General features: G+C 40.1%; 1 protein-coding gene across 1 annotated transcript in view; it reads left to right on the top strand.

Annotated features, from left to right (window-relative positions):
* LOC128703855 (ankyrin-3-like) overlaps nt 1-12530 on the top strand; it is a 63915-nt gene extending 51385 nt beyond the window's left edge. The window contains exons 2-3 of the mRNA XM_053798693.2: nt 9810-10244; nt 10648-12530. Of these exons, the coding sequence (XP_053654668.2) occupies nt 9810-10244; nt 10648-12303 (2091 nt within the window). The 3' untranslated portion in view covers nt 12304-12530. The remainder of the gene's footprint in view (nt 1-9809; nt 10245-10647) is intronic.
* The last annotated feature ends 383 nt before the right edge of the window (nt 12531-12913 follow it).

Here is a 12913-nt window from a genome sequence, read left to right on the forward strand (position 1 = left end):
TAATGTTAACACCTTGTGAGTCTGAATATGATGTTAACACTTTGTGAGTCTGGGTATAATGTTAACACCTTGTGAGGCTGGGTATAATGTTAACACCTTTTGAGTCTGGATATAATGTTAACACCTTGGGAGTCTGGGTATAATGTTAGCACCTTGTGAGTCTGGGTATAATGTTAACACTTTGTGAGACTGGGTATAATGTTAACACCTTGTGAGTCTGGGTGTAATGTTAACACTTTGTGAGACTGGGTGTAATGTTAACACCTTGTGAAACTGGGTATAATGTTAACACCTTGTGAGACTGGGTATAATGTTAACACCTTGTGAGTCTGGGTATAATGTTAACACCTTGTGAGTCTGGGTATAATGTTAACACCTTGTGAGTCTGGGTATAGTGTTAACACCTTGTGTGTCTGGGTATAATGTTAACACCATGTGAGACTGGGTATAATGTTAACACCTTGTGAGTCTGGGTATAATGTTAACACCTTGTGAGACTGGGTATAATGTTAACACCTTGTGAGTCTGGGTACAATGTTAACACCTTGTGAGTCTGGGTATAATGTTAACACCTTGTGAGTCTGGGTATAATGTTAACACCTTGTGAGTCTGGGAATATTGTTAACACCTTGTGAGACTGGGTATAATGTTAACACCTTGTGAGTCTGAGGATAATGTTAACACCTTGTGAGACTGGGTATAATGCTAACACCTTGTGAGACTGGGTATAATGTTAACACCTTGTGAATCTGGGTATAATGTTAACACCTTGTGAGTCTGGGTAAGATAAGATAAGATAAGATTTCGTTCGGATTTTTAACCCCGGAGGGTTAGCCACCCAGGATAACCCAAGAAAGTCAGTGCGTCATCGAGGACTGTCTAACTTATTTCCATTGGGGTCCTTAATCTTGTCCCCCAGGATGCGACCCACACCAGTCGACTAACACCCAGGTACCTATTTGCTGCTAATGTTAACACCTTGTGAGTCTTGGTATAATGTTAACATCTTGTGACCCTGGGTATATGTTAACACCTTGTGAGATGGGTATAATGTTAACACCTTGTTAGGCTGGGTATAATGCTAACACCTTGTGAGAGTGGGTATAATGCTAACACATTGTGAGACTGGTTATAATGATAACACCTTGTGAGACTGGGTATAATGTTAACACCTTGTGAGACTGGGTATAATGTTAATATCATGTGGGAGTTCGAACACGTGGATTGGGTAAAGTAATACTCACGTAGGCTGGTAGTACGTATAATTACAGATAATGTGGAGAGCGCCCTTACAGCCGTAACCTATCTCTCTTGCTCACTCTCGTCAACTGACTGGCCGCCCACAGTACCCATATGTGAGGGGGTCTTTGAATAGTGCTAGGTCAGCACAATATGAGTTCAGACAGTGACTCAGGCAGAGACAGTTGGTAGCAGTCAACTACTGGTACACTGGTTACTGGTAACTGGTTACTACTACTGAGAGCTCGGCGATGCTAACGTATGTCGTCCCGACATACAACTAATACAAACTAGAGATGGCAGGTGTACGGCTTGGGCTGATTCTATACAATGTCAAAGTACACAACAATTAAACAATATAACATACATAAGTAGAACATTGGAATGGAAGCTTACGTAACTGAAACTGTAATGCAATACAAGGTATAATATAGCACAACTTAAAACTCAACATTGAGATTACACAATAGAAGTGATAAAAAAAAAATTGATCGATCGATCTGTATTCATGTGATCTACGGATTCTGAGGGAGGAATATATACAAAGAAAGAGTGTTTAACAGAAAGGCAGATTCGGTGCACTCAAATCTAGACTGTTAACTCTCAGAATGCGGAGAGAACATGAACACAAAAAAAAATTCTTGAATACTGATAAGTTGATACTGAAATTATTCATCTATACAGGTTATTTACATTTAACCCCAACTCTGCTAGGGTGAGATTGACATATGCAGAATGGGTGTCATCTCTGGGAGGATCAAACTCTGTAGCATTGGCTAACTCATGCTGTATTTGAGGCAAATCTGAATTGGATGTTACAAATGATATTTGAGGATTTCTCAATACCTGTCGTGTACGTAGGGAATAACGACATTCAGGTTGATCGTCTGACTGAGTATCAGAGGAAGAGAGTACAGGATCAGGAGGATTGTTAGAGTCTGTCACATTAGTCTGCGTTGGAACATCATTATCATCACATACTAACTTCATATGATCTAAATGCGATTCTTTATACTGACCAGTACTAATCTCTCTAACCTTATACTTATTACCAGTGATATGTTCAACTACTCGATAAGGACCAACAAACTTTTGATCAAGCTTTGGCACTGCAGACGTTTTGTTAAAGTTAATCAGCATAACTCTCGAACCTACTTTGATTTTGGATGGCTTTGCTCGAGTGTTTGCGACTCTTGTAAATTCAGCTGTTGATTTATGAAGTGTTTCACGGATTCTTCTAAAAACACTTTGAGCTAAGCTGGTACGAGTTGCTATGAAATCATCAGGGTTGTAATTTGGTTTCGGATTAGAATATAACAACTCATAAGGCAAACGTTTATCTACACCGTACAATGCATAATGTGGAGTGTCACCTATAGAAACATTGTAAGCAGAATTTATAGCACACTGCACATCAGGTATAACTTCATCCCAAGTTTCACTGTTGGGATTGATAGTGGCTCTCAAGACATCAAGTACTTTCTTATTGGTTCGTTCCGCTAACCCATTGCTGGCAGGATGATGAGGAACAATGGTGGATTTAGAGATCTTGTACAAGGTGCACAAATTTTCAAGAATTTCATTACAGAATTCACCTCCATTATCTGTTACTAGGGACTTAGGGGTGGTATGCCTGCAGATAATGCGTTCTTTAAACGCTTTAGCTACTGTCTCGGCAGTCTTATCTGCAATAGGAACTAACTCACAATATCTGGTGAAATGGTCTACCATAACACACAGATGTTTGTTGCCTTGGAGGGAACATTGGAAATTAGTTAACAAATCTAGCGCAACTCTTTCCCACGGTTCGCTAGTAGTTGGATATACTTGGATTGGATTAGGACCATTAGCATTACCTTTATGTTGCATGCAGACACAACATTTCTTAACATACTCAGAAATATCAGTTGCCATACGAGGCCAAAAGTATTTCAATCTGGCTTGTTTTACTGAACGATCCATACCAGGGTGTGCAACACCTGGTACATCGTGAACTAGCTGTAAGGCTACATTCACTAGTGACTGTGGAATTACTAACTGGTATACTCTTCTGCTAGGAGTACCCAACTCGGCTGTTCGATACAGTAATTCTTGGTTCATGACAAAGTCACTGATGGGTGCTGGTGGCTTCACAGTCAGAATAAGATCTTCCTGGAGCAGGAATCGAATCACACCAAACCACATGGGATCTGTTCGTTGAGCATTCTTTACATCTTCAGCACTAAATGGAGGGTCTGCAGTTACTATACTAACATGTCGTGATAAGGCATCTGCGACTACATTTGACTTGCCAGGTAAATGCTCAAAGGTGGGATTGAACTCTTGGATAGTCAAGGTCCATCTGGCTAACCTTCCAGTAGGTTGTTTGTTCTGGAATAAGGGTATCAGTGGAGCATGGTCTGTCAAGACATGAACAGAGTACTGATAAATAATGTCTCGGAAGTGCTTTAAAGACCATACTATTGCTAAAGCTTCTTGCTCAGTTACTGTATAATTACGTTCAGCCTTCGTAAGGACTCGGCTAGCAAATGCAACTGCGTTGTACTTGCCATCGGTCTTCTGAGCTAGTACGGCACCTATGCCAATTGAACTAGCATCAGTTGTCAGATAGAAGGGCTTAGAAAAATCTGGAAATTTCAAAATTGGAGCAGATGTTAGCTTTTCTTTTAGAGTTTGGAATGCTCTTTCTTGACGGAAGGTCCAAACAAAAGGAGCATCTTTCTTAAGCAACTCAGTTAGAGGAGCAGCTATGGAAGAAAAATTGGCAATGAAAGATCTATAAAAACCTGCTAAGCCCACAAAGGATCTTACGGCATCAGCAGTTTTGGGAGTTGGAAAATTTAGTACTGCAGTTACTTTACTTTGGTCAGTCGTAACCCCTCTAGGAGTGACTATGTGACCAAGAAACTTAATTTCTGATCTGAAAAATTGACATTTAGACAGTTTGATCTTTAAATTGGCTTCTTCAAGCTTACCAAGTACTACATCAAGTCTTTTCAAGTGTGTATCCACGTCTTTAGACATGACGATTACGTCATCTAAGTACACCATAAGTGCATTACCTATGAGACCTCTAAAGATGTTAGTCATGAGCCTTGAGAACGTGATAGGGGAAGATCGTAATCCAAACGCCATACGGAGGAAGTGATAATGACCTGTAGGAGTGGAGAATGCAGTTAGCTCTTGGCTGTCCTCGTGAAGAGGGACTTGCCAAAACCCTTGTAACAAATCCAGGGTTGAAAAGACTTTGTTATCTCCGATGTTACGTAAAAGATCACCCAGTACAGGGAGTGGAAAGCGATCTGGAATGGTTTTCGCGTTTAACTTCCTAAAGTCAATCACTGGGCGCCAAGTACCATCCTTCTCAGGTACTAGTATCAAGGGTGCATTCCAAGGTGAATTGCTAGGTGCAATAACTCCATCATCAAGCATTTGATTGATCAATTCTTCTGCGACAGCAACTTGTGAATGAGGCATTCTGTACGCAGGTATGTAGATAGGTCTAGTACCAGGTTCAAGTGGAATACAATGGGACAATAAGTTCGTTATACCCATCTTCTCACCTGGTAAAGCAATGGCTTTACGACGTTTGTTCAACAGAGTCAACAAACGCTTGACTTCATCTGGGAAGTCAGTGGGAGCTAAGTCTTTCTCCTCAACTGGTGGAACAGATTGATCCAGTGAAGTGGATGAGGTCTCCCCGGCAGAAATAGCACCGACCCACTGGTCAGGTGACAACTCATCCTCTACCTGAACAGGGTAAGGATAGTGAACAAGGTCAACAAGATTGGTATTTGCTCTGAGGCGAACACTGTGACCAGAAGTGTTGGCCAGGAAGAAATGGATCTTACTATCTCTTACAACATGTAAGGATGGTTCAACAAATAGACCTTTTACTTTGCAGGAATCACTGTCAACTAGGACGTTATCACCATCTGGAACACTAGGAACAACTACAGACACTCTAGTGAGAGCACTAGCCACAACAGAGACGTCTTTCTGCAGACGGCATGTGACATCAACAAGAGATGGCATTACTAGTTTCAAGTAATCGTTTTCTGACAAGGCATCCCCTGTGGAGAAACTACTACTCGAACTAGCAGTCATTGCAGGGATAGGTTGTGCACTCAAGGCAATCTGAGTGTCCTCGGACACTTGAGGCATCGGACTATCCTGCAAGTCTGAAGGTATAGGTGGAACACTGATGGGAGTGACAGAATTACCAGTGCCTGACCGCTTGGGTACGCTACTGGAGAATGCATTAGCATGTAAGGACTTAATCCGTACATCATACTCTGCAGCAGTATAACAGATTTCTGATCCAAGCTGGTAACCCCAGAATGGAACGATCAAGTCGTCAATTTGGGCATGCCATCGATAAGGATCGAGCACAATGCATGGAAGCAAATCCCAGTAGAAGGTCACCAGGGAAAGTAATCTGGTCGACAACAAGGAAGGAAGCAGTGAAGTCTCTACCTTGGATAGAAAAGGTTAGGGAAGTCCGACCTCGGACACGCAGGTGAGAACCAGCTACTCCACTAAGGGAGGACACATGAGTCGGTTCTACGAGAAGGACATGTCGTAACTGCTTATCCTTAAACAAACTAGACCTAATAATATTGACTTGCACACCAGAGTCCATGAACAAATGAACGGGCGCATTATGAACAGATGCTTGCACTATAGGGCCTATGGTTGCATTGGAAGTTATGTGCAAACAAAAAGGTGGATTGTCATCAGAAAAGACTTGTTCTACTTCATCCCCAAAATCATCTATGTCAGAGACATGTGAAGCAACATCATCACCAGTCTCTTCGGAGGCGTGGGTTCGAATCCCACCGCTGCCACCATTTATCATGTGGGAGTTCGAACACGTGGATTGGGTAAAGTAATACTCACGTAGGCTGGTAGTACGTATAATTACAGATAATGTGGAGAGCGCCCTTACAGCCGTAACCTATCTCTCTTGCTCACTCTCGTCAACTGACTGGCCGCCCACAGTACCCATATGTGAGGGGGTCTTTGAATAGTGCTAGGTCAGCACAATATGAGTTCAGACAGTGACTCAGGCAGAGACGGTTGGTAGCAGTCAACTACTGGTACACTGGTTACTGGTAACTGGTTACTACTACTGAGATTAACACCTTGTGAGACTGGGTATAATGCTAACACCTTGTGAGACTGGGTATAATGTTAACACCTTGTGAGACTGGGTATAATGCTAACACCTTGTGACCCTGGGTATAATGTTAACACTTTGTGAGACTGGGTATAATGTTAACACCTTGTGAGACTGGGTATAATGCTAACACCTTGTGACCCTGGGTATAATGTTAACACTTTGTGAGAAAGATTGTGATGAAAGATTGAATATCAGATTGGAGGGAGAGAGTATGGAGGAGGTGAACGTATTCAGATATTTGGGAGTGGACGTGTCAGCGGATGGGTCTATGAAAGATGAGGTGAATCATAGAATTGATGAGGGAAAAAGAGTGAGTGGTGCACTTAGGAGTCTGTGGAGACAAAGAACTTTGTCCTTGGAGGCAAAGAGGGGAATGTATGAGAGTATAGTTTTACCAACGCTCTTATATGGGTGTGAAGCATGGGTGATGAATGTTGCAGCGAGGAGAAGGCTGGAGGCAGTGGAGATGTCATGTCTGAGGGCAATGTGTGGTGTGAATATAATGCAGAGAATTCGTAGTTTGGAAGTTAGGAGGAGGTGCGGGATTACCAAAACTGTTGTCCAGAGGGCTGAGGAAGGGTTGTTGAGGTGGTTCGGACATGTAGAGAGAATGGAGCGAAACAGAATGACTTCAAGAGTGTATCAGTCTGTAGTGGAAGGAAGGCGGGGTAGGGGTCGGCCTAGGAAGGGTTGGAGGGAGGGGGTAAAGGAGGTTTTGTGTGCGAGGGGCTTGGACTTCCAGCAGGCATGCGTGAGCGTGTTTGATAGGAGTGAATGGAGACAAATGGTTTTTAATACTTGACGTGCTGTTGGAGTGTGAGCAAAGTAACATTTATGAAGGGATTCAGGGAAACCGGCAGGCCGGACTTGAGTCCTGGAGATGGGAAGTACAGTGCCTGCACTCTGAAGGAGGGGTGTTAATGTTGCAGTTTAAAAACTGTAGTGTAAAGCACCCTTCTGGCAAGACAGTGATGGAGTGAATGATGGTGAAAGTCTTTCTTTTTCGGGCCACCCTGCCTTGGTGGGAATCGGCCGGTGTGATAATAAAAAATAAAAACTTTGTGAGACTGGGTATAATGTTAACACCTTGTGAGTCTGGGTATAATGTTAACACCTTGTGAGTCTGGGTATAATGTTAACAGCTTGTGAGTCTGGGTATAATGTTAACACCTTGTGAGTCTGGGTATAAAGCTAACACTTTGTGAGTCTGGGTATAATGTTAACACCTTGTGAGTCTGGGTATAATGTTAACACCTTGTGAGTCTGGGTATAATGTTAACACCTTGTGAGTCTGGGTATAATGTTAACACCTTGTGAGTCTGGGTATAATGTTAACACCTTGTGAGTCTGGGTATAATGTTAACACCTTGTGAGTCTGGGTATAATGTTAACACCTTGTGAGACAGGGTATAATGTTAACACCTTGGACAGTGACCACAATGTTCCATGTTGCTGTGAATCAACTAATACAATATCACAGGGTTGAAGGTCCTGTCTGGACAGTTTCTGACGCAACATAAAATATTCTTTACGTAAACTTAAGACCAATGATTAATTACCTTATTTAACACATTTATTCCTCAACGATTCTGTTCTATTATAATTTTCATCAGTTTCTTCTGGAGTATCTGAAGATTGTTGTACATATTAAATGACAACGTGTTGATATATCTAATTCATGAGTTTCAATATGTATTTAGTGGTGTGAGAATGTTTCTCATCAGTGGTGTAAGAATGTTTCTCATCAGTGATGTAAGAATGTTTCTCATCAGTGGTGTAAGAATGTTTCTCATCAGTGATGTAAGAATGTTTCTCATCAGTGGTGTAAGAATGTTTCTCATCAGTGGTGTAAGAATGTGTCTCATCAGTGGTGTAAGAATGTTTCTCATCAGTGGTGTAAGAATGTTTCTCATCAGTGGTGTAAGAATGTTTCTCATCAGTGATGTAAGAATGTTTCTCATCAGTGATGTAAGAATGTTTCTCATCAGTGGTGTAAGAATGTGTCTCATCAGTGGTGTAAGAATGTGTCTCATCAGTGGTGTAAGAATGTGTCTCATCAGTGGTGTAAGAATGTGTCTCATCAGTGGTGTAAGAATGTGTCTCATCAGTGGTGTAAGAATGTTTCTCATCAGTGGTGTAAGAATGTTTCTCATCAGTGATGTAAGAATGTTTCTCATCAGTGATGTAAGAATGTTTCTCATCAGTGGTGTAAGAATGTTTCTCATCAGTGGTGTAAGAGTGTGTCTCATCAGTGGTGTAAGAATGTGTCTCATCAGTGGTGTAAGAATGTTTCTCATCAGTGATGTAAGAATGTTTCTCATCAGTGATGTAAGAATGTTTCTCATCAGTGATGTAAGAATGTTTCTCATCAGTGGTGTAAGAATGTGTCTCATCAGTGGTGTAAGAATGTTTCTCATCAGTGGTGTAAGAATGTTTCTCATCAGTGGTGTAAGAATGTTTCTCATCAGTGATGTAAGAATGTTTCTCATCAGTGATGTAAGAATGTTTCTCATCAGTGGTGTAAGAATGTGTCTCATCAGTGGTGTAAGAATGTGTCTCATCAGTGGTGTAAGAATGTTTCTCATCAGTGGTGTAAGAATGTGTCTCATCAGTGGTGTAAGAATGTGTCTCATCAGTGGTGTAAGAATGTTTCTCATCAGTTGTGTAAGAATGTTTCTCATCAGTGATGTAAGAATGTTTCTCATCAGTGATGTAAGAATGTTTCTCATCAGTGGTGTAAGAATGTTTCTCATCAGTTGTGTAAGAATGTGTCTCATCAGTGGAGTAAGAATGTGTCTCATCAGTGGTGTAAGAATGTTTCTCATCAGTGATGTAAGAATGTTTCTCATCAGTGATGTAAGAATGTTTCTCATCAGTGATGTAAGAATGTTTCTCATCAGTGGTGTAAGAATGTGTCTCATCAGTGGTGTAAGAATGTGTCTCATCAGTGGTGTAAGAATGTGTCTCATCAGTGGTGTAAGAATGTTTCTCATCAGTGATGTAAGAATGTTTCTCACCAGTCGTGAGAGAATATTTCTCATCACTGGTGTGAGAAAACGTTGTTAGATAAACACTATGTTAGGTAAAATGACTTAAAAATAATTAATAATACATTTTTTATGGTGTGGGTTTGCTCTGAAGATTCTCATCATATTTGATAACGTTCCTACACAGCGATACTTTGCAATAATATAAATCACAACCTTTTTTTTTTTCATTTTAAACATAAATACGGAATAACTACTGAACAATAATCCAGTATTTTGTTCATTCATGTGAGCGACACTGATCATTGTGTAGATTATCAGCAGTTTATCAATAGGTTGATTAAAAAAATATATTAGAAGTCCTTATTACCAGTGACTTTAATTTATACAAATATTTACAGGTGTTCCTTCATGTACTGCAGTATGAACTTGGTCAAATTAATAATCTCCCAACAACTAGCAAAGGTGTAGATAATAATATTGTATCCACCTTAAGAGGTGGTGTTAAAGGTCTCATAGTGACCTTACAAGGTGACACTCCCTGGATGGTCTGCTGGTCACCTGGTATGTCTGTGGAGATGCTAACTGAGCTCATGGTTCAGGCTGCTGGTGCCAAGTGTACCTTGACATGCAGCTTCCTCTACCAGGCTGGAGCTCAGTCCTCCTTATGTACCAAGTGTGGCATGACTCCTGTGCACGCTGCACTGGAAGCTGGACACTGGGACCTTGCTGAGCACATAATCAAGGACATGGGAGGTTCTCTGTATATCCCGGACAACAGTGGTCAACTACCCACAAGTGTGATGAATACAAAGCTCTGCCAGACACTTGAGGAGGTCAGTGTTGCACAAGTCTTTATTCTTCACAAATACTGTGATGATAAAGTTTTTCTTGATTGGTCATAATTAAGTTGTGCACAGCATTAATGACATTAGTTTGGTAAAAAGATTTAACTATAATATCATTATATCAAAATATGTACATATAAAATATTAAAATTTAATACAAATATTTAAAGATTGTAAGAGAAAATTATTTTTTGCTTTAGGAGTTTTGTGAGTCAAATCTACTATAGTGAAATAAAACTCTCGGATGATTTAAAATAAACATGAATTTTAAAACTTGTTGAATCTATAATACATATTTTAAAATATTGATAAACATATTCATTGTTCTTCTGTTTTACTAAATTAAAATGTATATATGTTAATGTATTTTTAACAAACTGACACTTTTCAGACCATTTATTTCAAGGAAAGACACCAACTAGAAGACTTATTGGAGAAGATGAAATCCCCCAGTTATAAACAACTGGTGCTGGAGTTTTTGAAGGTTCAGGAGCTTCTGTTCAACAAGACGAAACCTTTTACCCAATATGAGGAAACACTGGTGTTAAATATAGGAGACCAAACACTCATGGTGGCCTCAAGAAAGGGGCTACAACAACTTATTTACCTCCTGGTAGAGATAGGTGGACTTGCTGTAGACACACTAGTGGATAATATTAGTGACACCACTGCTCTCCACGAGGCTGCCTCTCATGGAAAGTCTACCTGTGTTCTTCTTCTTTTAAACCTTGGCGCCCAACCCTTGAAGACTGACAGATATAATCAAACACCTTCCCACTTGTCTGCAATGTTCGGCCATGACAATGTTTATAAACTTTTAGAAAGATATCATACTGACAATGAACCTTCTTGCAGGGCTGGTACTTCACCACAAGATGTTTGCAGTTCTTTCCTTAAGTACCTGAAAATGTACAAGAAAAACAATCAGTCTACAAACATTAAAATTGAACATCAGAATAACTCACGGGAAGTTACTATGAATCTTCTGAAACAAAATGATTTAAACCAAATAGTAGAAGACGTAGAAGAAGTGACTGTTGATTATGCCACAGGTGAAGCACTAGAAGTTAAAGATGCAGTAATGAAAGAACTTCAGAATATTATAAAAAATATTCCAGATAAAACTTACAAAGGAGATCTCATATTGCTTGGAAGTTCTGCAGATTCCACAAGGTTGTATTGCCCTGATGAGTACGATGTAAATATTGTTCTCAACAATTTTTCAAGAATCGAATTTAACATTATAGAACAAACAGAGGAAGAGGCCTTTGCCAGTGGACACAAATTAAGAGTGGAACCAAAACACAGTTATTTCGGGGGTAGCAATTTTGTAAACAAGTTTTATGAGCGTGTAAAGGACTGTCTCAAAAGTTATACTTTAGTTAACAAAAGATTAAGTCTGGCGCCACCTGGTCTGACCAGGACACAGGTGGGTGTGGCACTGTCACTGGCTTGGCAGGGACATGAATACCCACTGTTGCTTATTGGCATTGACTTAGTGCCAGTGGTGGCTGTGCCTTGGCTCGAGAAGATAAGCAGACCTTTCCTAACACCAGACACATCAACAGTGATCTACCTTAGCAACACTGAAGATGGATCCTGGAGATGTAGCTTCGCAGCCACTGAGATGGAGGTGTTACAACACCTGGATCGTCTGGAACGCAAAGTGTTTCTCGCTGCCAAGAGTCTCCTTTCTTGCATGAAGGCAAAACCTTGGATGCCCAGTGACATAAAGATTAAATATTGCTGGTGGGACTCCCGTTATTGGAAAATACCGATTCCAGCTGGATTTTGCCTTAAAAATTCATTCTTAAGGTTTCTAGAGAAGAAGCGAAATAACGAGGAAGAGTATCAAGGAAAAAACTTAATGACATTGGTGAAGTGTGTTTTCCAAGAAATGTGTCAGGAAATGGTTGATCCAACAACTGGTGCTCATAGTCTTGTTCCAGCCAAAGTTAATGCTTACTTTGGTGGAGACTGTGAAAAACCCAAGATCGGTGAAGGAGCTCCGGAAATTGTTAGGCATATGGAGAAGAAAATTCAGTAATCCTGTAAAACAAAAGACGGATACCAGGGATTCTGAAAGGGTTTCCTTAATAAGGTAAATCACCATCATCTGCTATACTTATTAAATTAATTTCATGAGAGACAAAAAATAATGGTTATCTCAGTAAGAATATTTTCAGATAAAAATTACTGCAGAATTCAAGATCATTTTCAAAAGCAAATTTTTACGATTACATAGTAACAGAAAACTAATATTACTATTATTGTTTCATTATTATTATTTAATTGTATTAATATTAATGGTTAATTATTGTTAATTTAAATTTTTGGGAAGCAATAAAAACAATCACTATATTAGTATATTCACTATGTTAGTATGTTCACTATGTTAGTATATTCACTATGTTAGTATATTCACTATGTTAGTATATTCACTATGTTAGTATATTCACTATGTTAGTATATTCACTATGTTAGTATATTCACTATGTTAGTATATTCACACTGCCAGAGTTGGTTATTATCATTATTATTAAATATTCGCCGGTATTCTCCCGGCCCGGGCCTTTTCCAAGTGGTGGCCCGGCCTTGACTCCCTCTTTAGGGAGTGTCTGAGACCTAAGTCTGCCATGGGAGGAGGCACAAGTACC

This window comes from Cherax quadricarinatus, chromosome 95 (assembly GCF_038502225.1).
Source record: "Cherax quadricarinatus isolate ZL_2023a chromosome 95, ASM3850222v1, whole genome shotgun sequence".
In the NCBI taxonomy this organism is placed as follows: Eukaryota; Metazoa; Arthropoda; class Malacostraca; order Decapoda; family Parastacidae; genus Cherax; species Cherax quadricarinatus.